Source organism: Bombina bombina, chromosome 4 (genome assembly GCF_027579735.1).
Source record: "Bombina bombina isolate aBomBom1 chromosome 4, aBomBom1.pri, whole genome shotgun sequence".
NCBI lineage: Eukaryota > Metazoa > Chordata > Amphibia > Anura > Bombinatoridae > Bombina > Bombina bombina.
This window is the reverse complement of record NC_069502.1, coordinates 550,259,404-550,284,407: the sequence shown is the minus strand read 5'-3', so window position 1 is coordinate 550,284,407 and position 25,004 is coordinate 550,259,404. Positions and strand designations below refer to the sequence as shown.

Genomic DNA, 25,004 nt, shown 5'->3' with positions numbered 1-25,004 from the left:
AAACATTGCATTTTTATCCCTTGATATTAGATAATAAAGATATCAAATATACATTATTTGTTAGTTTGTTTGTTTTTTTGTTTTTATGTAATAAACTGGATAATATGGTACTACTACCCTTCTTCTGGATGGGAAAATAGATGGAGCAAATGACTTCTGCAATACATGATGTTTCAACTCAGAATAAAAATATTCTGGATTGATACCAAAAGTGCTCAATCCGGGGAATAAACAAAGTTATAATAGTGTGTTCTGTGGATTAATACCACCCTAGGAACAACTTCTTTCTAGCTCAAAATGTGCCATTCATAGAGAATGACATTCTTGCAGTATATCAGTCTAGTCCTGCCTAGAAAAACAAACAGTCCTGTCCAAAATACCAGGCAAACAGGTCTACATCTAGCAAACTCACAACATAACCTTTAGGGAGACTGGTGGCCCATGGTATAAAACCCAAGGAGATAATGTGGTACAAAGTGAGAAAACCAGCTTCTCTTATGTATTCGAAACACCTTTTTTTTAAAAAAACAAAACAAAAAAAACATGAATAAAAAACCTATCCAAATAGCCCTTCTATGATATTGGAAATTAGATAGATGACACCTTAAAACATATTGCAGACAATATTTTGCTGCTCTAGTTGTTGGTTTAATGGATTTACTTGAATTTACTGCTCATCAATAAAGTTGTTTTCACCCCATCATCCATTGACTAATGTAGACTGTGGTATGCAACATGCTATTACAGGAAGTTTTATTCTAATTTCCATGCAAAAATGTTTAATGAGTACAAATTCTACTCTTTCAAATGTATGACATATTTTATTTCATTGTTTTAACACATTTGTATTTATTATCTGCATACATTTAGAAGCTGTGAACAATGGAGGAAGTGTGGTTGCGCCTATAACTGCTCCCCCTTCGGGACAGACAGAAATGTCTAAAAGTGGAATAAACAATATTAACTAAACTAAAAACTCAAAAAATGAAATTGAGAATCATATACGTGAATTAATATATGATCTTTAATACCACATTAAGAATAGTCATAAAAAATGAATACTCCCTTTATTTGATAGTATAACCCTTAGTAAGAAACATACAGAATAACAAATAAAATAGTATATAAATAAATGTAAATAAATGACTGGCCAGTCAAAGAACCCCTAACTTAATATATAAATTATCCCTAACTCAATATATAAATATACTGCATCAGTAACCTATGGGAACCATTAGAGCAGTATACATAATAAATAAATTAAAAGGATATTTTATATATAGTAAAATGTTATCAGAATCAAAAAACCATATATTTGAAAAGTATCCTAAAAGACTATATAACATGCTAATATAAATATTAAAATTTAAAAGCTATTTCTTGCAATATAAATATATATATCCTAAGTGCAAGTCTCCTTCTGATATATATTAAAATATAGACTCTTATCCCAGAGTAAGGCAAAAAAACTTTCCAACTTCTCATAAAATCCAATGAATAAGTCTTAAAAGATGTCTTAGCAAGTACCGGTAAATGCTTAATATATTTATAAATCCTTGTTGTTAGCAAAATGTTTTGTATCCAAACAAGGTCTTACTTTATATTGGAAGAGTAATACTCTAATGAGAGGGCGCTAAAGCTAAAGTAACTTGACACACCTAATCATATAAATAATACATACAATGGAGGTTAAGAATAGTCAATTTTACTCAGTGTTTTAAAAGATAACAGGGACGTCTCCCTAATAAAGATACATAGCTCAGTACAAAATAAAAAACAATAAAAGTCGATCAAAATAACAATGTTACAAATATCTTTAAGGAATACCACCCTATTAAAAATATTGCGCAAAAATATCAAAAAATAATATCAAAAAATAAAGATGTGTTAAAAAACTTGTTAAAAAATAGAATACGGGTTTGTAAGTTCCGATCACTACATATATCTTATGGTGAATCTTCAACTTATAATGTCCCTTTATCCGGAGTTAGTCCAATGGACCTTTCTGATAATACAACAGGTGTTAGTTCGATATAGCTTTGCTGGTAATTTTGTAAGTGTAACTTTCACTCTATAGCCGTAATATGTAACAATGTTCCATTTGTTATATGTATATAACAGAATCTGTTTAAGTACACCAAAGTGTATTATTTTATGTCTTTTGTATCCGTATATCACCTCTGAATGTGGACAATTATAACAGTGACTCACGTAATGTTGTAGCAGCTACGGTCAGATTGCTGCTGGTGTCGGTCTGATTGCCTTTAGCACGCCGCTCTTTGCGTATGTGAGGCTTGTCAACCTTAGGCTTTTCGTCCTCCGTAAAAAAGACTCACCGCTCCTTGCGTATGAGAGTCCTGCTGGATCCCGGCTGACAGCCCCTGGGATGTAGGACACGCCGTTTCTTGCGTGTGAATGATCCGCTGTGTCCCGGTTCAAATAAATGGATGGTTTGAGCAAACACCCGCTCTTAGCGTATTACACGCGCGGGCTAAAACTAGGTACCTAGTGTAGTGGGTTCTTGGCAGGTGAGCAACTTCCTCCTTCTACGCGTTTCACCCGTATATCTGGGCTTTTTCAAGATGTCAGTTGCTCCCAGAACTTCATTTAAAAATCTGCCGGTTCTTTCTTATTGGTTGATCAGTTTCTAATACTTTTGACTTAAGGTGGATTTGTGGAATCATTGTATTTTAGGTGGAATTTTGGGGTGATGTATTTATACGGACTTTTGTTTGCTATATCGGTTCTCTATTTTTCTAAAATTGAAAACATTTATATGAAAAATGAAAAATAATAAATAAAAAATAATAATAAATAAGGACATAATTATGAAAAAAAGTATATGCAAAAAGCATATGAAAAATATTATTTCAGGGTGGTAATTCCAAAGGGTGGTATTCTACTTAATATATTGATCTATATAAACATGTATATGTTTGACATTATATTTTATGAATAGTCATGAAATATATTATTTCAGGGTGGTAATTCCAAAAGGTGGTAATCTGCTTAATATATAGGTCTATATGAACATGTATATGTTTGACATTATATTTTATAAGTGGTTGTGGAATATATTCTTAATGTATGAATAGATCTTAATTTTAGCATTTTATCCTGGATTATTTGGTCACCTTGATATCATATATATGTTACTTCTGTGTTCCTCATTCTTAATTAATTGTTATTTAGTTATAGTCTCCGCCTTTTGTGAACTATAAAGAGATGGTGAGTGAATCATCTATACATCAGGTCTTAATGTGCCATATAAAGTCCTAACCTGGACATTTCCATTATGATAATATAATTATGTCGATGGTGTGAACACTTGATATGAGACTTGGGAATTGATGTGGATTTAGTACCATGGATACCGGATTAGATATTAAAATTTACTATTGTGGTATATTACTCTTAGGATTTAATCTCCTAGAAATGGAGACAGATAATACCATAGATACTAAATTAGATACTAAAAATTTTTTACTACTGTGTATATTACTCTTAGGATTTAATCTCCTAGAAATGGAGACAAGTCCATCTCTTGGATAGAGGGTATCCAATTTATATATTAATTTTGATTCTTTTTTTAGGAGTTTGGTCTCAAAATTGCCCCCTCTCCAATCCCCTCTTACTTTACATATACCCCAGAATTTAAAATGTTGTAAGTTGTTATTATGAATATCCCTAAAATGTTTATATAAGTGGGTGTCAAGATTGCCTTTATCGATGTTACATAAATGTTCTCGGATTCTATCCCGTAACATTCGGGTGGTCTCTCCAATGTAAATCAAATTGCAGGAACATTTTATAAGGTATATGACCCCTTTATTTGAACATCTAATAAGGTCTTTTATGGCAAAATTTTCTCCTGTTCCTTCTATATGTATTGAACTGCTCTTATTGCTAAATTTGCAGGCTCTGCATAAATGGCAGGGGAAAAAACCTTTAAGAGAATGGCCTTTAAGATCTTGATCTACCAGGCTTTTTTTGTCCTTTGTTAACTCGCTTGGTGCTAAAATTTGCTTTAGATTTTTTGCCTTCCTAAATATAATTTTAGGTTTGTAGGCTAACATGTCTCCTATTATGGGGTCCTTCTTGATTATATGCCAATGCTTATTGACTATTTTCCTTATTAGTTGATGGTTTTCACTATAGTCTGTGATGAGGGCTACATTGTATTCATTCCTTTCAGCAATATCTTTGGGTATATCTTTATTTTTATATTGTAAAAGGGAACTTCTTTCTGTCGTAGTTGCTCTATTGATTGCTCCTTCAATTTCTTGTTCTGAGTAACCTCTATCATAGAATCTTTGTTGTAGAACCTTGATTTGTGTTTCGAAGTCTGTGTGTTTGGAACAGTTCTTTCTAATTCTAAGGAACTGTCCAGTTGGTATATTACCTTTCCATTTCTCATGGTGACAGCTATTTTTATGTATGTAGTTATTGCAATCTACTTTTTTGAAGAATGTTCTGGTTTCAATATTACCTTCTTCTACATATATTTCTAAATCTAAAAAGGAAATAGATGTTCTACTGTATTCATAAGTAAAATGGAGGCCTCTGTCATTGATGTTCATTGTTTGAAAAAATAACTTTAGATTCTCTTCAGAACCTCTCCACACAATCAAAATGTCGTCTATATATCGTTTGAAGAGCACGAGAAGTAAGAGTATATCCTCTAAAAGAAATGATTGAGATTATAAGTGTGTGATTAAAGCTGCTATATTGGAAGAGGACATGCTCCTTAAATGATGATAACCCTGTTTTCTCCACTCCGCTGTCTTTGAATGTAGCGGTCTTTTACCCGCAGGCGGAAGTGGGCTTAGGTTGCAAGGAGTTCCGTTTTTGAAAAACGTCCGTCTCGTACGTTTTTTTCAAAAACGGAACTCCTTGCAACCTGAGCCCACTTCCGCCTGCGGGTAAAAGACCGCTACATTCAAAGACAGCGGAGTGGAGAAAACAGGGTTATCATCATTTAAAGGGACACTCAGGTTAAATTACATTTTCATGATTCAGATACAGCATGTAATTTTAAACAACTTTCCAATTTACTTCCATTGAAAAAAATGTGCACAGCCTTTTATATTTACACTTTTTAAATCACCAGATCCTACTGAGCATGTGCAAGAATTCACAGACTATACGTATATGCATTTGTTATTGGCTGATTGCTATCACATGGTACAAGGGGAGTGGAAATATACATAACTTTGAAATTTGTTGAAGTTCAGACTAAGTGCTATTGCATTGTCTTGTTATCTTGCATTTGTTGATTATGCAAATCTAATGTGTTGATTGGTCCTTTAAGGAGCATGTCCTCTTCCAATATAAAGTAAGACTTTGTTTGGATACAAAACATTTTGCTAACAACAAGGATTTATAAATATATTAAGCATTTACCGGTACTTACTAAGACATCTTTTAAGACTTATTCATCGGATTTTATGAGAAGTTGGAAAGTTTTTTTGCCTTACTCTGGGATAAGAGTCTATATTTTAATATATATCAGAAGGAGACTTGCAATTAGGATATATATATTTATATTGAAAGAAATAGCTTTTAAATTTTAATATTTATAGCATGTTATATAGTCTGTTAGGATACTTTTATTATTCAAATATATGGTTTTTTGATTCTGATAACATTTTACTATATATAAAATATCCTTTTAATTTATTTATTATGTATACTGCTCTAATGGTTCCCATAGGTTACTGATGCAGTATATTTATATATTGAGTTAGGGATAATTTATATATTAAGTTAGGGGTTCTTTTTAATGGCCAGTCATTTATTTACATTTATTTATATACTATTTTATTTGTTATTCTGTATGTTTCTTACTAAGGGTTATACTATCAAATAAAGGGAGTATTCATTTTTCATAAAATATTTTTTATGACTATTCTTAATGTGGTATTAAAGATCATATATTAATTCATGTATATGATTCTCAATTTCATTTTTTGAGTTTTTAGTTTAGTTAATATTGTTTATTCCACTTTTAGACAATTCTGTCTGTCCCGAAGGGGGAGCAGTTATAGGCACAACCACACTTCCTCCATTGTTCACTTTGTTTTATTATCAATTTTTTATGTTTTATTGATGTAGTTTGGTTGTCTAGTGGATTAAACTGAGATACACTATTATCAATTTGTTATATTCATTTTCTCTGATACATTTAGAAGCTCCAAGCTTTGCAAGCTGATGAGTTTTGACCTTGCAACATAATTTGACTTCATTAACTTTAGTTAATGATGTTGGTAAAAGTAGAATGCATTATGAGAGCTCATGTAACCCCTTATTAAATGTATTATAAGGGCTATTCTTGCCTCTGGTATGCCCGAGCAAGGTTGTTATGTGTCATCTAGCAGATAAACTGGCCATGAAATTGTACCCTGAATGAATCTTAACAGCTATATAATGGTGTATTTTCTGTTGTCCAATGTCATTTGTTAACCCCTGTGCTGCTAATGTATTTTACAGCTAAAGACATTTTTATTATTTTGGACACATTGCAATTAAACACTAGTGTCAGTGCTTTTCATGTAAGGTACACATACAAATCATATTTTGTTTCAGCATAAAAAACACTTTTTTAACATTTAGTTTGCACAGATATTCAAATATGTTGCATCAGTTTACTCTCCAAAACACTAAAATCTCAGAATCTATTTCTATTTTATTACATAAAAATGACTAATTTAGAACAAGATTTAGGCTCCAAGGAGGAGCCCCAGATCTAAACACAGGTCTGATCCTAATCAGAGCCATAACAAAGAACTTGCATGCCTAGAAGCTCAGCCAGTCTCTTATGCAATAAACCCAACAGGGCCGAAATCAATCCCCTCAAGGAAATAGCAAAAAGGCCCTTATCCAGCCCATCCTGGAGAAAATATAAGATCCTGGCAACCTTAACTCTGTGCCAGGAAAACCCACACTCTTCACACCAGAATAAGTAGGTCCTCCACACCCTGTGGTAGATATGCCGATTAACTGGTTTACGAGCTTGAATAAGAGTTTCAATGATAATGAGACTAAGCGTTCATCTCCACACAGTCAGCCTCAGAAAATCTAGATTTTGATGAACAAATAGACCTTGTATCAGCAGGTCTCTGCAACAAGGTAACTTCCACAGAGGAGATGAGGACATCCCCACTAGATCCGCGAACCACGTCCTTCACGGCCACGATGGAGCAATCAGGATTACTGACACCCGCTCCTGCTTAATGCGGCCACCACTCGAGGAAAAAGCGGTAATGGAGGAAACAGATGAGTTTGAACCTCCAGGGCACTGCTAGTGCATCTATTAGATCCGCTTGGGGATCCCTCGATCTCGACCCATACCTGGGTAGCTTGGTAATGAGAGAAGACGCTATGAGATCTACCCCCACTTGCTGCATATCTCTGCAAACACCTTAGGATGGAGAGGCCATTCCCCTGGATGGAAGGATTGCCTGCTAAGAAAATCCGCCTCCCAGCTGTCCACACCCGGAATGTGGATCGCTGACAGCGAATAGCTGTGGGCCTCCGCCCACTCCAGAATCTGAGATACTTCCTTCCTCGCCAAGGAACCTCTCGTTCCCCCCTGATGGTTGATGTAAGCCACCAAGGTTCTATTGTATGATTGGAATCTGATAAACCTGGACAAACCCAGAAGTGGCCAAGCCTTCAAGGTCATGAAGATTGCCTGTAGTTCCAAAATATTGATTGGGAGGGAGGACTCCTCCTGAGTCCACAATCCCTGTGCCTTCCTGAAACCAGAAACCGCTCCCCATCCGGAAAGGCTAGCGTCCGTAGTCACAATCTCCCAGGATGGTCTTAAGAAGCATGTCCCTCGGGAGAGATGATCTGGACAGAGCCACCAAGAGAGTTATTCTCTCGACTGGCTGTCTAATACAGTCTGTTGAGACAGATCTGAATGATCGCCGTTCCACTGCCTCAGCATGCACAGTTGTAAAGGTCTGAGACGGAACCTAGCAAAAGGAATGATGTCCATGCAGGATACCATGAGACCAATTACCTCCATACACTGAGCCACAGAGGGACTCAAGGAGGTCAAGAGCGCAAGACATGCCAAAGTTAGCATTTTAGGTCCAGAATTGGGCGGGAAAGTTCCCTCTTTTTTTTCCAGAACTGAGTTGGCTTCCAAGTACTCTTGGGTTGCTCAGGCATGGAGGAGTATTGTTGTCGTTGGAATTTGTCAGTACGAAAGGAATGAAAAATTAGAAGATTGTCGTCCCTTAGACTTGTTCTTATCTTGCTGTAGGAAGGCACCCTTGCCTCCGGTAACCGTAGAAATAATGGAGTGCAGGCCTGGACCAAATAAAATCTTTGTGTGTGAGGTGAAGGGAGCGCTTAGAGCTTAATAGGATATAGGTGTAGATGGCATATGACTGATATGAGATGTGGGGTACCAAGGTCTAAAAAATATATTTAATACAGGTACATACAATTTACAATAATATACAATTTACAATATGTAATAACATGGATCCATGATATAAATGTTAAAATGTTAAAATACAGAAATACAGATTAAAAACAATGGTGGTACAGACGATGATGGTGGTTCTAACAGTTAGTAAATTCTGAGTACTGGTACACCACGTAAAGACAAATAAAATATAAAAAAATAGATGACCAACAAGAAATATATAATATCTACAAGTGTCTAATATTTGGATAAAAGTCAGTTGACTGATCCCAAAAAAATCCTAATGTGCTAAAAAAGAATCTGAAAAAATCTATAAATTCATCCTAAAAAAATCCTAAAATGAATCCAAAAAAATGGCAAACCACAAATATGTGTCTTCAAAATTAGTGGAGATAGAATAGTCAATAAAAAATAGTCAATGATAAAATTATAAATATCCAAAGTTCAACAAAATAGTGAGCAATTGATCCCTGCAAATGTTCTGTGCTGAAAAATCGTAGTAAAAAAGGATATACAATAAATCGTGCTTCCAAAAATGATGTAAGGTGCTACCAAAAAAGAGAGGTGGTAGTTAAAAACTGGTGTAAAACAAATAAAGTGTGTATAAAGACAAATTTAGTGCCGGTGACTCAATAATATATTATCCAAAAAAAGTTGAAGAATTCCTGAACCTGTAAAAGAACGAAAAAAACAATGGTGCAATAGAGTTTTTACACTTCGCAAATGATAGGAAATAAGCTTACCAGTATGTCTGGGTCTACGCGTTTCGGCCTGTACCAAGGCCTTTCTCAAGACAATACTGTATATGAATAAACTGGAAGCTTATAAAGGGTGTGAAATGTTGTGATTGGTCATCAATTTGGTGCCAAAATCTTATGGAAAACCTCTTCCTGTTAGTCCCAGTGAGTCATGGGTAATGGTTCTTGTTTGTTATAAAAAATATTTCTTAACCCTAGTGATAGATATGTATTTGTATCATCTGTATCATCGTTGTTTTTAATAGAATATTGTTCATATAGGCTATTGTACATATTTTTACTCATGCAATGTTTTTGTCGTCATTGATAGCTATTACTTTAATAAAATCTTTCCCTTTAAGGGAAGAGAAAGGAGTCTGGACTTAGAAGTCATATCCGCAGACCAAGATTTCAACCAGAGCACCCGGCGGGCTAGGACAGCAAAGCCAGAGGCCTATGCATTTAGGCAAATAATTTGCATGTTGGCATCACCGATAAAAGAATTAGCAATTCTCAGAGCTTTAATTCTGTCTTGAATATACTCGAGGAAAGACTACACCTCAATGAGTTCCGACAAAGAGTCGCACCAGTAGGTAGCAGCTCCGGCAGCCGTGGCAACTGCGGCTGCCGGTTGAAACAAAAATCCTGTATGGTTTCCATTTTCTTATGCATCGGCTCTCTGAATAAAGAACTATCCTCAAGAGGTATAGTAGTACGTTTAGCAAGCATAGAGATAGCACAATCCACCTTAGGAAAGAAGCCCCACAAATCCAGTTGAGAGTCCGGGACCGGGAACAACTTTTTAAAAGTAGACGAGGGGGAAAAGGAAGAACCAATTCTTTCCCATTCGTTCTTAATAATGTTCGACATCTTAACCGGCACAGGAAAAGTCAAAGGAACTTTCCTGTCTTCGCAAACTCTGTCTAACTTAGGTATCATAGGTTCTTCAGGCAGCGTGGCCTATGGAACCTCTAACGTAGACAGAACCTCCATTAATAAAAAACGCAAGTGCTCAATTTTAGGACACTCCGCAGCAGGAGGCTTAAACGCTAAGGACTCCGACCCAGAAAGGTTACCCACTGAAGCTACAGAGGTTAACTCATCATCTGATAACAGGGACATAATAGCTAAATCCGATAAATATTTAGATGACTCTGGGTCATGAGAGCTATGTTTAACCATTCTCTTGTGTTTGTTAGAGCGAGGTAATGCACTGAGGGCCGCAGATACCACCATTTGTAACTGGGCTGCAAAGTCTGCAGGAAGAAGGCCCCCTCCGGATGGAGGATTAGATGTGCTATGGGGAAATGCATATGGAGTGGATAATGTAGCAAGGGTAGTAATCTCAAGGGATGCAGAGTCCTGAGAGGTAGACGGCTCAGAGGGACTAAGAGCCTTAGCAAGCTTGCCTCCCTTCTTAGACTTTATAATGGTGTTAACGCATGTGGAACATAATTGAGTGGGCGGGAAAACCACAGCCTTCTCACAATATAAACAGGTATGATTAAGTACAGAAGGAGTACCTTCTAACATGTCAGAGTCCTCCATAGCTCAGCTTATACCCACAGAAGGACACAAATAAAAACCGTTTTTATTATAGAAAACTGCACCTTTATACTCCCAATGGCTGGGGCACTCATCTAGACCCAGACCGTTAACAGAGGAAACGCTCTCCTCAGGTTCAAGTCTCAACCAGAATGGAGGAAATGACCATAGATCACATGGAGTGCAAGACAGTACTTCCCCTGTTATTACAAATAATCTTTTGACACTTCTCTGCCACCTCCTAACATGACAAAAAGCACAGAATGACTGGGGTAATGAGGATGTGGGAGGGATATTTATGCCTTTGGCTGTGATGTCTTTGTCTCCTCCTGGTGGCCAGGTGTTGTATTTCCCAACAGTAAGGAATGAAGCTGTGGACCCTCCCTATCTTAGGAAGGAAATTCAGATTTCAGAGGGATTACAACCCATTTTAATGATGTGTGCATGCTCCTCCCCCTGCTTAAAATGACTTGCCATAAGAAATATGAATGTCCCCTGAAAACAAACATAAAACACAAAAGAATGATCCTAGGTAGAATTTCACAAAGTGTGATCTATTTGTTATGTTCACCCAGTTCTACCATTTATTTAGAAAACCTGCCAGGTTTTTAATAGTTCAAAGAAACAAGGATCTATGAAACCTGACATCAAACAAAGATTGTTAGTTGTAATTCTATACTTTGGAAGGACACAGGATCAATTATTTGAATTCTAATTTCAAATAGAGCATCTCATGTTCATCTTATTGGGAGCAACATAGGTGATTACTCCACCCCCTGATATTGTTCTATAAATCTACTGTTCTGCCTATTGTATAAGGTGATAATTGTTGCCACTGTAGCCACCTATACATATGACTCCTATTTTAGAGCATATATGAGGGTGTACACTAAAATTAAACAATTAGACAGGTGATTGCAATTACTGTAGCTTAGCGGCACACAAGACCCCTTATTTTAAACAGGCTAATCTCTTTCATAAGAGGGGAGATGTTTTAGTTGTATGCTGTCTTTAGGGAATAGGGGCTCCTTTGGATTCGCAATCCCCATAAAGTAAATACACTAGGTACACTGTAGCTTTTAAGGTGTGTGCGGCACACCTTTATCATAGGGAGCGCACAGAACTTTTAAAATTATGCACAGGTGGTGCAGGCACTTTTTTTTCTTGTGGTAACTGCTGGCAGTTCACTGTTTATTTATTTTACATTTTACAGTGCTGGCTACTGTATTCCCTCTATCTAAAATTACACAGAGCACTACAGCGCACAGGCTTTTCGAAATAAGATAGAGTAGATAGGATGGGTGGAACCTCCTTGCAGTTTGTGACCCTGTGCTTTAGTGGAGACAGGAAACAGGAGTCCCTGGTATAAAGGTAGGCTTTTTACACTGCACCTGTCTCTGGTGGTCTAGAGGTAATGTGTTATTCCTCCTAGCATTTTTTTTACTGCATATGTTATGTTTACTGGGGATCAGAAGACCATATATTTGTCTCTAGTCTGATGCCTGCAGCCAAGTGGAAAACACAGGATTTATTTTTCTAGATTTACCTTTTCTGTAACTTACTGGAAAGTGGCAGAGACGAGTGGCTAACAGGAAGGAAAATTAAGACATTGAGTATTATATGTATGACACAAAATTGGTCTCAGATATGGATTTGCTATTCAGCATCACCCTTATAACTATGTGGGAGTGTTAGTTTATTTTTTGAGAGAAACCCACCCCTCCCAATTAATTTAAATACATATTTTTGCAGCACTAACCCATGCTGGGGCCTTGTATAAGCCGAGCCTTGAGTAACATGGGCCATTCCTGCACTGAAAGTAATGAAACCCAAAATATGGCCTCCCATTTGCCCATATAAAGGTTGGCATAACTAGGCGCGAACCTAGTCTACATTGCTGTCCCGCATAGTTGTCTATATAATTTCCCACCAAAATTAAAATAATTATGTTGGAGGATATATTCTATCCCAGTTAGAATAAAATCATTTTGTTCTTGTGGCATAACATCATCTTTTTCTAGGAAATATTCAACAGAGTTAGCACCTTCAGGTGGGGGATACAGGTATAGTGAGATGTCACATCACGTTACCAAAATGTGGTTATCCTCCCACACTATGTCATTGAGAATATTCAAAACCTCTGTTGAATCCCTCAAATATGATGGCAATTCTCTTACAATTTTTTGTAGATTCTTGTTGATATATTCAGCCAGATTGCTGGACAGCGATCCGATGCCTAAAATTATGGGCCTGCTTGGTGGATTGGTTAGTGATTTGTGAACTATAGGTAGATAATGAAACACTGGTATTTTGGGTTGTTTATTCAACAGATACCTAAATTCATTGTCGTTTAGGATTCCCATAGTTGTGGCGTCTGTCAGTGTTAAATCAAGCTCCCTTCTGTAGATGCCTGTGGGATCAGACCTTACTATTTTTGTAAGTATGGATGTCATCTAAAATTCTGTTGGATTCTGTAAGGTAATCCCCCTTGCCTAAAATCACTATGCCACCCGATTTATCAGCAGGTATAATCACAATGTTTTATTGTTTTCCAATTCCTTAATTGTGTTAATTGTGCTTTGGTCAGATTACTTTTTGACCTATTATTATTGGGTCTCAGTTTTTTAATGCCATTGAAAACCTTAGTTTCGAATGTCTCAATGGCAGGACCCTTGTGGCTAGTGGGAAAGAACGTTGATTTAGGTCTGAGATCTGTATGTAAATATTAGTCACAATGGACACTTGTCTTACTGCTGGTGTAGTGATCTAGTGGGGACTTCATATAAAACCTTTTTAATGTTAATTTCCTCAATAGTTCTTTTGCCTTGAGATAGGTTTGATGTTAATTTCCTCACTAGTTCTTTTGCCTTGAGATAGGTTTGAAATCTGTCAAAGCTACATGAAGGTGCGTATGACAACCCTAGCCCTAACACTTTTCCTTAGTCGTTAGTGTGGCCTTACTTAATTTAAAAATACCTTTAGGGTTTTCTAGTGTGGGTTATTTATGTTCTTCCTGTTCAGATCCTAGTTTTACATTATGCTTTTCATTGGTTGATCTATTGTTATTGTTTATGTTCATTCTGAACCTAGCTCCTGCTCTATGAGTCATCTTTTTAAGGGGGTGTCTGTGTTCTCTAGCAGTACTTTTTTTTTCCTTTTTGTTGCTACCGTATTTCTAAATCGGACATTGTTTAAACCCTCTCCTAAAAAAGACGAAGAGGAAGATGAAGAGGGGATGAGCTCTCCCCTAGATCTTTTAAGACCAGTGAGAGCTCTGCAGTCTTTACTCTTATGAAATATTTTACATCCTTATCACTGACACTCAATAATTTCTCCAGCAATCCAGGGAACTGGGCTGAGGTAAAAGAAGTAATTCCTTACACTGACCCAGCAACTAAAAGCTTAAAATAACTGTCTCAAATATTACTTTTTATGATTAAGGCAGAGCCTAGAATTTTTAAGAATTCATATAATTATCCAGAGTTACAACATTTTTCCAAATCCAGAGTGTGTGCGTAACTGTATGTGTAGGGCTGCAACTAACGATTATTTTAATAATCGATTAATCGGCCACTTATTTTTTGATTAATCGACTAATTGGATAAAAAATATTTTTTTCCCTATATTTAAAATAAAATCCACATACTGAGTGTTATAAATATAAAACTTCAGACTAATACTTTACATTAAAGGGATAGTAAAGTCTAAATTAAACTTTCAGGATTCAGATAGGGCATGTCATTTTAAACAACTTTCTAATTTACTTCTATAATCAAATGTGTTTGTTCTCTTGGTATTCTTAGTTGAAAGCCAAACCTAGGTAGGCTCATATGCTAATTTCTAAGCCCTTGAAGGCTGCCGCTTATCTGAATCTATTTGACAGTTTTTCCATGTTAGTTCATGTGTTTCATATAAATAAAATTTTGCACATGCACATGGAGTTATTTAAGAATCAGCACTTATTGCCTGAACTGCAAGTCTGTCAAAAGATCTGAGATAAGGAGGCAATCTGCAGAAGCTTAGATACAAGGTAATTACAGATGTAAAAAGTATATTTCTATAACAGTGTTGGTTATGCAAAACTGGGGAATGGTAAATAAAGGGAGCGCTGTAGAATCTGTTGGCGCTCTACAAATACCTGATAATAATAATAATAATTATCTATCTTTTTAAACAATAACATTTTTGGTGTTTACTATCCCTTTAACACAACTCTGTCCAATTTTTAAGCAGCAGAACACATTATTATAATTAAGCAAAACAAAACCTCAAACTTTGAAAAGAGGTAGATCTAGAAAGAGGTAGAACTATCACTGTTTATAACATTCTGTTATTAATTTTCAGAAACTTTGCATTGAAATGCAAAAATGTCAACATGTCCACAAGTTCCTGGCTGAGGCTGGCTCTCTTTTTGTAAGCTATTTTGCCTGTTGCAGAAAAGAGGCGCTCAGATGGTGGACTGGACTTCATTTTGCATTTGACACCACTGAACATAGGATTTTAATAGAGTGCTTGCAGTACATCTGTGGTCTAGGAGGCACAGTCCTTAACTGGTTTAAATCTTTCCTCGCTGGTAGATCACAGAGAGTAATATCAGGATCAAGCTCATCAGCACCAACAGAACTGGCCTGCAGAGTTCCACAAGGATCCATCCTGTTTCCCATGCTATTCACAATTTACTTACTACCACTGAGGGACATCATTAACCAACATGGCCTAAAGTATCATTGTTACGCTGATGACACACAACTCTACTTCTCCTTTGCTCCAGATACTACAGACTCAGCGTGCCGCATAAACAATTGCTTAACAGACGTCATAGAATGGATGAATGCTAGCAGTCTCAAAGTGAACCCGGACAAAACAGAGTTACTCTTGGTGAGGGGACCCCGGGCATCAAAAATCAGCAAAGGTATGAAACCTCTGAGTGCTGATTGACGCCGGACTATCTTTTAAACAGCAGATTTCCTCCGTAATAAAATCTTCCTACTTTCATCTGAAAAACATAGCCAGGATACAACACTTAATTCCACCGGATGATATGCCAACATTAATCCATGCATTTGTATCCTCTAGGCTAGATTACTGCAATGCACTTTACTTGGGCCTCCCAAAAAAGAACTCCATCGCCTTCAGACGGTACAAAACGCAGCAGCCAGACTATTGACCAATCAAACTCGCTCCTGCCACATAACACCTGTTCTCCACTCCCTGCATTGGCTTCCAATTAAATGGCAAACATATTTTAAAATTGGCCTGCTGACCTTCAAAGACTTAAACAACCAAGGCCCACAGTACCTGAAAGAGCTCTTGACACCCTACATCCCATCCCGTTCACTTAGGTCAGCCAACACATCCCTCCTCTCAGTGCCAAGAATAAGGACAAACTCAGGCTCCAGAGCATTCGGCCACGCTGCCCCTACTTTCTGGAACTCTTTACCATGCGCAATCAGAGAGGCACCGTCCTTACAGACTTTTAAAAAAAAGCTAAAGACCCACCTCTTCCATCAGGCATTCAGTCGCTTATCTGACCTTCAGGAACTCCTAACTTTTATGTCTTATGTTGGTATATTTGTAAAGTTCTTTGAGTCTCACAGGGAGAAAAGCGCTATATAAATTGCAAATTATTATTATTATTATTATAGATGTTGAATCTGGTACATATCACAATTTATTACAAAAAAAAAAACAATTAAAAAAGTTAAAAGTGCTAAGGACTAATTATCAATATCAGGACAAAGCCTTACACATTTATCTATACAGTACGTATAATCATCAATAGCAAGCAATCCGCTTATAAGTGTGCAAACAGATATAGTGCACATTAATTCAAATAACAATTCCCATCAAACTAGGGCTAGGTGTAAATAACAAGCTCAGCACTATATCATGCAAAGCATAGTCCTAAATCACCTGATTTTAATATAAACAATCCAAATAATGACTCCTATTATTTCTGGGTTGCACATAAGCTGCACATAGTTGTAAACTTAAAAAGAAACTTACACTGTCCTAATAAAAGTGAAAAGTAAACATCTGTAGAAGTCCTTTAGGCTAACATCATAACCATAAAACGCAACAACATGTGCAGGAGTTCATCTGAGTGAAGCAGCTGGTGCCATGTGCAAACCAACTAATTGTAGACCAACTAATCGATAATGGGATTCGTTGACAACTATATTCATAATCGATTATATTGATTAGTTGTTGCAGATCTATGTATGTGTATTTGTGAAAGTGTATATCTGGGTGAGAGAGAGTGTGTGTATTTGTCTGTGTGAGAGAGTGTGTTTTTGTCTGTGTGAGAGAGTATATGTGTGTGTGTGTGTGTGAGAATGTATATCTGTGTGTATTTCCGTATCTGTGAGTCTGTGAGAGAAAGTGCATAACTCTGTGTGCAAGAGAGAGTGTACATCTGTGAGTTTGTGTGATAGATTATATCTATGTGTGTGAGAGTGTGTATGTGTGTGAGAAAGTGTAACTGTGTATGGGAGAGAATGTGCGTGTGTATCTGCCTGTTTGTGTTAGAGAGAATGTGTGTTTATCTGTGTGTGTGTGTGTATAAGAGAGTGTATTTCTGAGTGTGAGAGTGTACATCTGAGTTTGTAAATCTGGGTGTGTGTGAGTGTGTTTGTGTGTGTGAGAGTCTATCTTTGAGTGCTTATTTGAGTGAGTGTGTGTGTGTGAGAGAGTGTATATCTGTGTGTGAGTGTGTCTGAGTGTATCTTTATGAGAAAGTGTATCTCTGTATCTGAGACAGTGTATATGTGAGTGAGAGAGTGTATATGTGTGAGTGAGAGTGTATGAGTGCGAGTGAGAGTGTATGTGTGTGTGTGAGAGAGTGTATTGTGTGAGAGAGTGTATCTGTGTGTGAGAGTTTGTATTTATGTGTGTGTGTGTGAGAGAGTGTATATGTGTGTGTGTATATCTGTGTGTGAGAGTATGCATGTGTGTGTGGGTGTGGGTGTGAGAGAGTGTATATCTGTGTGTAAGTGTGTCTGTATCTTTATGAGAAAGTGTATCTCTGTGTGTGAGAGTGTATATGTGTGAGTGAGAGTGTATGAGTGTGAGAGAGATTGTATGTTTGTGTGAGAGTTTGTATTTATGTGTGTGTGTGAGAGAGAGATAGAGTACATATTTGTGTGTGTGAGAGTATATCTATGCGTGTGGGTGTGTATCTGTGTGTGTGTGTGAGAGAGTGTGCGTGTGAAAGATCGAGTGTGTGAATCTGTGTGTGTGAGAGAAAGAGTGTGTATCTCTGTGTGTGAAAGTGTGTGTGAGAGTGCATATCTCTGTAAGAGAGAGTGTACATCTGTAAGTTTGTGTGAGAGTGTATCTGTGTGTGAGAGTTTTTATTTGTGCGTGTTTAAGAGTATATATTTGTGTGTGTGTGTGAGAGAGTGCATATCTGTGTGTGTGAGAGTATGTCTATGCGTGTGGGTGTGTATATGTGTGTGTGTGAGAGAGAGTGTGTGTGCGTAAGAGCGAGTGTGTGAATCTGTGTGTGTGAGAGTGTAAATCTGTGTGTGATAGAAAGAGTGTGTGTATCTGTGTGTGTTAGAGAGTGCATATCTATGTTTGTAAGAGAGAGTGTACATCTGTAAGTTTGTGTGAGAGTGTATGTGTGTGAGAGAGAATGTGCATGTGTATCTGTCTGTGTATGTGTGTCTGTGTGTGAGACAGAGTGTATATCTGTGTGTGAGAGTGGGTATATGTGTGTGTTTGTATCTGTGTGTGAGTGAAAGTGTATATCTGTTTGTGAGAGAGTGTGTATCTGTGTGTGTATGAGAGAGAGTGTATCTGTGTGTGAGAGAAAAACAAAGTTACAGGGATAGTAGCAGAATATGTAGCAGACTGTCACATGACTAGAACCCCCAATCCTATTCTATAAATTGTTATTGATCTGTTTTTTGCAACATATTACTTTGGCAACACATGTAATAATGTCATCCTAATAAAGTATTCTTGACTTGAGAAAGTGTATATTTTTGTGTGTAAGAGAGTATATGTACGTGAGAGAGTGTGTATCTGTATGCGTATGAGAGAGATTGTCTCGGTGTGTGAGAATGTATGTATGTATGTATGTGTGAGAAAGAATGAGTGTGTGTGTGTGTGTGTGTGTGAGTGAGAGAGAGAAAAAAGAGAGAGTCAGTATATGTGTGAGAGAAAGTGCCTCTGTGTGTGAGAGAGTGTGTATCTGGGTGTGAGAGAGTATGTATCTATGAATGTGAGAGTGTGTGTGAGAGAGAGTGTATCTGTGTGTGTGTGAAAGAGTGAGTATCTCTGTGTGTGTGAGTGTATGTAAGTTTTTATCTGTGTGTGAGAGAGTGTATCAGTGTGTGAGTGTGTATCTGTGTGTGTGTGTGTGAGAGTTGCTGTGTGTTAGTGTTTATCTGTGTGAGCGAGTGTGTATCTGTGTCTGAAAGAGAATATTTGTGCGAGAGAGAGTGCATCTGTGTGTGTGCAAGAGAGAGTGTGTATCTGTGTGTTTGAGAGTGTGCATCTGTGTGAGAGATTTTCGTATCTGGGTGTGTGAGAGAAAGAGTGCATATCTGTGTGTTAAAGTGTGGGTATCTATGTGTGAGTGTTTAAGAGAGTGTGTATCTGTGTAGGTGTGTAAGAGAGTGTGTATCTGTGTGTGAGAATGTGTATCTGTGTGAGAGAAAGTGTGTATATCTGTGTGTGTGTGTGTGTGTGTGTGTGAATGTGAGAGAGTTTATCTATGTGTATGTGAAAAAGAATGTGTATCTGTGAGTATGAGAGTGTGTGTATCTATGTGTGAGAGAGTGTGTGTCTGGGTGTGTGAGAGAGAGAGAGGGTATCTGTGTGTGAGAGAGAGTGTATCTGGGTGTGAGAGAGAGTGTATCTGGGTGTGTGTGAAAGAGAGAGTGGGTATCTGTGTGTGTCAGACAGTGTGTGTGAGATAGTATATCTCTATGTGTGTGTGTGAGTGAGAGAGATTGTGTATATCTGTGTGTATAAGTGAGTGTGTATCTGTGTGTGTATGTAAGAGAAATTGCGTGTTACACGTGCGCACACATTTTAGTCACTTGGACAAAAAATTTTGTTCATACTGCTCAAAAAAAAAATCAGAGGGGACATTGATTAGATGGGTAATTGTAATTTTTATTTATTCACATCATTCATATGAAAGACCAGAATCAGGTTTAATTGTTGTAATACATTAATTGAATTATTTAATTTCTTACCTCTTATCAGCTAAGCACAGCTGTTCAATTTGTTCTCTCCATAAAATATCATCTTCTGTTTTGTTGAAAAAAATTAGATTCAGCTTCCTGAATAAAAAAAAAAATTAATGTACATCAAAGTTATTGGCTTCAACTTTAAAATATGACAAAATAATAGAGTTACAAATATTTAATACAGGAGTTTGTTTTTCTATAATATTGAAAGTTTGTATCTCACCAAGGGGTCAATCCATCTCAAGTGGTAAAATAATTGTAAAGTTGGTTGCTTTTTTTCCCTGAGAGATTACCTCTATGTATTGGTATTGCAAAACCACCAGTTTTCAATTTGTATTTTCTTGGTTTAACCATGGCAGCCATCTTTGTGTCATGGTGCACTATAAATGTTGGTTATACAGATGTTTACGGAAACCTAAATATGTCAGCTCAGGATGGTCCTAGCTCAGTGGAACAAAAACGAATGTCTAGAGCACATTTCAAGGTACATGAGGACATTGCAAGGTACATGTTCATATATAAACATGTTGCACATTCTTGTTCCATAGACTTAGAACTATGTAATGATCAAGATAACAAAGTTCAATTTTTAGGGAACATTTATAATGGGAAGGGTTTGGGTCAGTCCTAAAAATTTTAGGGGGTACCTATAGTATAGTAAGTAGTTTGCATATAGAACATTTCAGGTTTAAGACTTATTTTTTCTTATGGGAGAGAGTGATTTTTTCTTTACATTTGCCTCAATTTCACGTTGATATAAGTTCTCTATGGTAGCATTATACTGTAAACATTTTTCGTTTGAGACTCCACTGGTTACATAGCTAGGGCTAGTAGAAATCTGGGGGAAATATTTTATTTAGGTGTTTTGAGAAGTGAACAGATGTAATATAAGCATAACAAATATTAAAAATTAACCGCATTTTACAGTCATTTTGTTTATGATTGTCAATGAGGTCTTAAAGTTTACTACAATTGATATTGAAGTGTCATCTATCATGTTGGTACAAATAAAAACATGACATTAGGACAGGAAGACTTGTCTCTGCATATGTCGGTATCAGTGGCGTATATAGGTTTTGTGCTGCCCTAGATCTCGGAAGCCCCTGTTCAGAATCCATAGTAGGCAGCCAGCAGCACCTGTCTCTCCTGCATACAGCGACTGTGAGTAAGCGGATACTCAGTCTCACAGCCGCTATATGCAGGGCCGCCACTAGAAATTTTGGGGCCCCTGACTTAACCATTGATCAAGCCCCCCCCCTTTGACATGTGCAATTTTTGACCAGGTGACTAAAACGTATATGCACTTTATTCTTAATTGTCTATTTAAACTTGGAAATGTTGTAAAGGTAGTATCATACAAACACACAGACACACTCATACACTGATACACACAGACACACTCATACACTGACACACACACACTCACACATAAGGATTCACATATAGACACTCTAGCAGACACGCAAAGAAACACACAAACACACTCAGACACCCAAACAGACACTCAGCACTTGATTACATTGACCTGACAAGTAATGACTACAGTTTAGTAAAAAAAAGGAGATTTAAAAACAAAATATGGAGTTCTGATTATCTTTTTGTAAAGCAAGATGCCAACTAAATGATGACAACAGCATGCAGTGGCTGAAAGGAAGGGCCCTGAACTGCCTAAATAATAATTTAAAGGTTAAATGGTGGATTGGTGACTTCCGTAAAGGTCTCATTAGTCTCAAAGTCTGTAGAAAGATGTGAATAATCAGTAGTAAGGTCAAAATGTCCTAAAAAGGAACATTCAATAGAACAGACAATAGACACACACACACACAAACTCAAACTTGCACATATACCCAAGGAAACACCGACAGAGACAGCCTCAGAAAACACAAAGACATACTTACACACAGAGACACCCACATAAAACACACAAAGACATACACACAGAGAGAGACAACCACATAAAACACAGAAAGACATACATACACACACTCTCACTGAGACATCCACAGAAAACACACAGACATACACACACCCTCACAGAGACACCCACAGAAAACAGACAGACATACACACACCCTCACAGAGACACCCACAGAAAACACACACCCTCACAGAGACATCCACAGAAAACACAGACATACATACATACACACACACACACACACACACCCTCACAGAGATATCCACAGAAAAACCAGACATACATACATACACACACACATCCTCACAGAGACATCCACAGAAAACAGACATACACACCACCCTCACAGAGGCATCCAGAGAAAATACACAAAGGCAAAATACACACACCCTCGCAGAGACACCCATAGAAAAAGCTCAAAGGCATATGCACACACCCTTATAAACATCCACAGAAAATGCACAAAGACATACACACCCACCCTCTCAGAGAGACCCACAGAAAAAAATACATACACACTCATAGAGACACAAACCAAAGCACAAAGACAAAAACAGACACCCACAGAAACACATCACAGGAGGAAACATTTATGCACCTTGCATCCCCTAAATCAACAGTGTGTGACATGCATGATAAAAAAAATTGCAGAAATTAAGAGAACACTTTTTAAAGAATCATATTTGTAAATGTGTAAACAAAAATAATTCAGTGAATTCAAAATTGTACATTAATGATCTGGGTAGATGGCTAGATTAAGAAAAGTACGTTTATTTTGAAAATGCTGTACTCTATATGGTCTTGGTGGAACCACAAGCTGTGGTACTCATACCATTAGTTCTGGTTAAATGCAGGATTTAGGCTTGTTTATATGTATTTCAAAATTAAGTCAGCTATAGTGTAAACTGAACAGTGTTAAGTTAACCTGTCTTATTTCAAACACTGAGCAATCTTAGGCCTAGATTTGGAGTTTGGCGGTAGATGGGCTGTTAACGCTACGAGGGCTTTTTTCTGGCCGCACCATAAAATTAACTCTGGTATCGAGAGTTCAAAAAAATGCTGCGTTAGGCTCCAAAAAAGGAGCGTAGAGCATTTTTACCGCAAATGCAACTCTCGATACCAGAGTTGCTTACGGACGCGGCCAGCCTCAAAAACGTGCTCGTGCACGATTCTCCCATAGGAAACAATGGGGCTGTTTGAGCTGAAAAAAAACCTAACACCTGCAAAAAAGCAGCGTTCAGCTCCTAACGCAGCCCCATTGTTTGCTATGGGGAAACACTTCCTACGTCTGCACCTAACACTCTAACATGTACCCCGAGTCTAAACACCCCTAACCTTACACTTATTAACCCCTAATCTGCCGCCCCCGCTATCGCTGACCCCTGCATTATATTTTTAACCCCTAATCTTCCGCTCCGTAAACCGCCGCTACCTACATTATACCTATGTACCCCTAATCTGCTGCCCCTAACACTGCCGACCCCTATATTATATTTATTAACCCCTAATCTGCCCCCTCAACGTCGCCGACACCTGCCTACACTTATTAACCCCTAATCTGCCGAGCGGACCTGAGAGCTACTATAATAAAGTTATTAACCCCTAATCCGCCTCACTAACCCTATCATAAATAGTATTAACCCCTAATCTGCCCTCCCTAACATCGCCGACACCTAACTTCAATTATTAACCCCTAATCTGACGACCGGAGCTCATCGCTACTATAATTAATGGATTAACCCCTAAAGCTACGTCTAACCCTAACACTAACACCCCCCTAACTTAAATATAATTTACATCTAACGAAATTAATTAACTCTTATTAAATAAATTATTCCTATTTAAAGATAAATACTTACCTGTAAAATAAATCCTAATATAGCTACAATATAAATTATAATTACATTGTAGCTATTTTAGGATTAATATTTATTTTACAGGCAACTTGGTAATTATTTTAACTAGGTACAATAGCTATTAAATAGTTAAGAACTATTTAATAGTTACCTAGTTAAAATAACAACAAAATTACCTGTAAAATAAGTCCTAACCTAAGTTATAATTAAACCTAACACTACCCTATCAATAAATTAATTAAATAAAATACCTACAATTACCTACAATAAAACCTAACACTACACTATCAATAAATAAATTAAATACAATTCCTACAAATAACTACAATTAAATAAACTAACTAAAGTACAAAAAATAAAAAAGAACTAAGTTACAAAAAATAAAAAAATATTTACAAACATAAGAAAAATATTACAACAATTTTAAACTAATTACACCTACTCTAAGCCCCCTAATAAAATAACAAAGACCCCCAAAATAAAAAAATGCCCTACCCTATTCTAATCTTGGATGACGTCCCTTAAAGGAACCGTCATTCGTCGGGAGACGCCGGAAGAAGAGGATGGATCCGCGTCGGCTGCTTCAACATGGACCCGCTCCGCACCAGATGGAAGAAGATCGAAGATGCCGCTTGGATGAAGATGTTTGCCGGTCCGGATGTCCTCTTCTTGCCGGATAGGAGGAAGACTTTGGACCCTCTTCTGGACTTCTTCAGTGGATGTCTAGCCCCCGCTTGGGTTGGATGAAGATATCGGAGCCAGGACCGATCGGTGATACCCGGTGAGGTGAAGACAAGGTAGGAAGATCTTCAGGGGCTTAGTGTTAGGTTTATTTAAGGGGGGTTTGGGTTAGATTAGGGGTATGTGGGTGGTGGGTTGTAATGTTGGGGGGGGGGTATTGTATGTTTTTTTTTACAGGCAAAAGAGCTGATTTTCTTGGGGCATGCCCCGCAAAGGGCCCTATTCAGGGCTGGTAAGGTAAAAGAGCTTTTACATTTATTAATTTAGAATAGGGTAGGGCATTTTTTTATTTTGGGGGTCTTTGTTATTTTATTAGGGGGCTTAGAGTAGGTGTAATTAGTTTAAAATTGTTGTAATATTTTTCTTATGTTTGTAAATATTTTTTTATTTTTTGTAACTTAGTTCTTTTTTATTTTTTTGTACTTTAGTTAGTTTATGTAATTGTAGTTATTTGTAGGAATTGTATTTAATTTATTTATTGATAGTGTAGTGTTAGGTTTTATTGTAGGTAATTGTAGGTATTTTATTTAATTAATTTATTGATAGGGTAGTGTTAGGTTTAAT

The 25,004-nt window shown here is 37.1% G+C and overlaps 1 protein-coding gene across 1 annotated transcript in view; it reads right to left on the bottom strand.

Annotated features, from left to right (window-relative positions):
• LOC128656538 (cytochrome b5 reductase 4) overlaps nucleotides 1-25,004 on the bottom strand; it is a 1,054,602-nt gene that overhangs the window by 45,170 nt on the left and 984,428 nt on the right. The window contains exon 14 of the mRNA XM_053710489.1: nucleotides 19,932-20,018. Within this exon, the coding sequence (XP_053566464.1) occupies nucleotides 19,932-20,018 (87 nt within the window). The remainder of the gene's footprint in view (nucleotides 1-19,931; nucleotides 20,019-25,004) is intronic.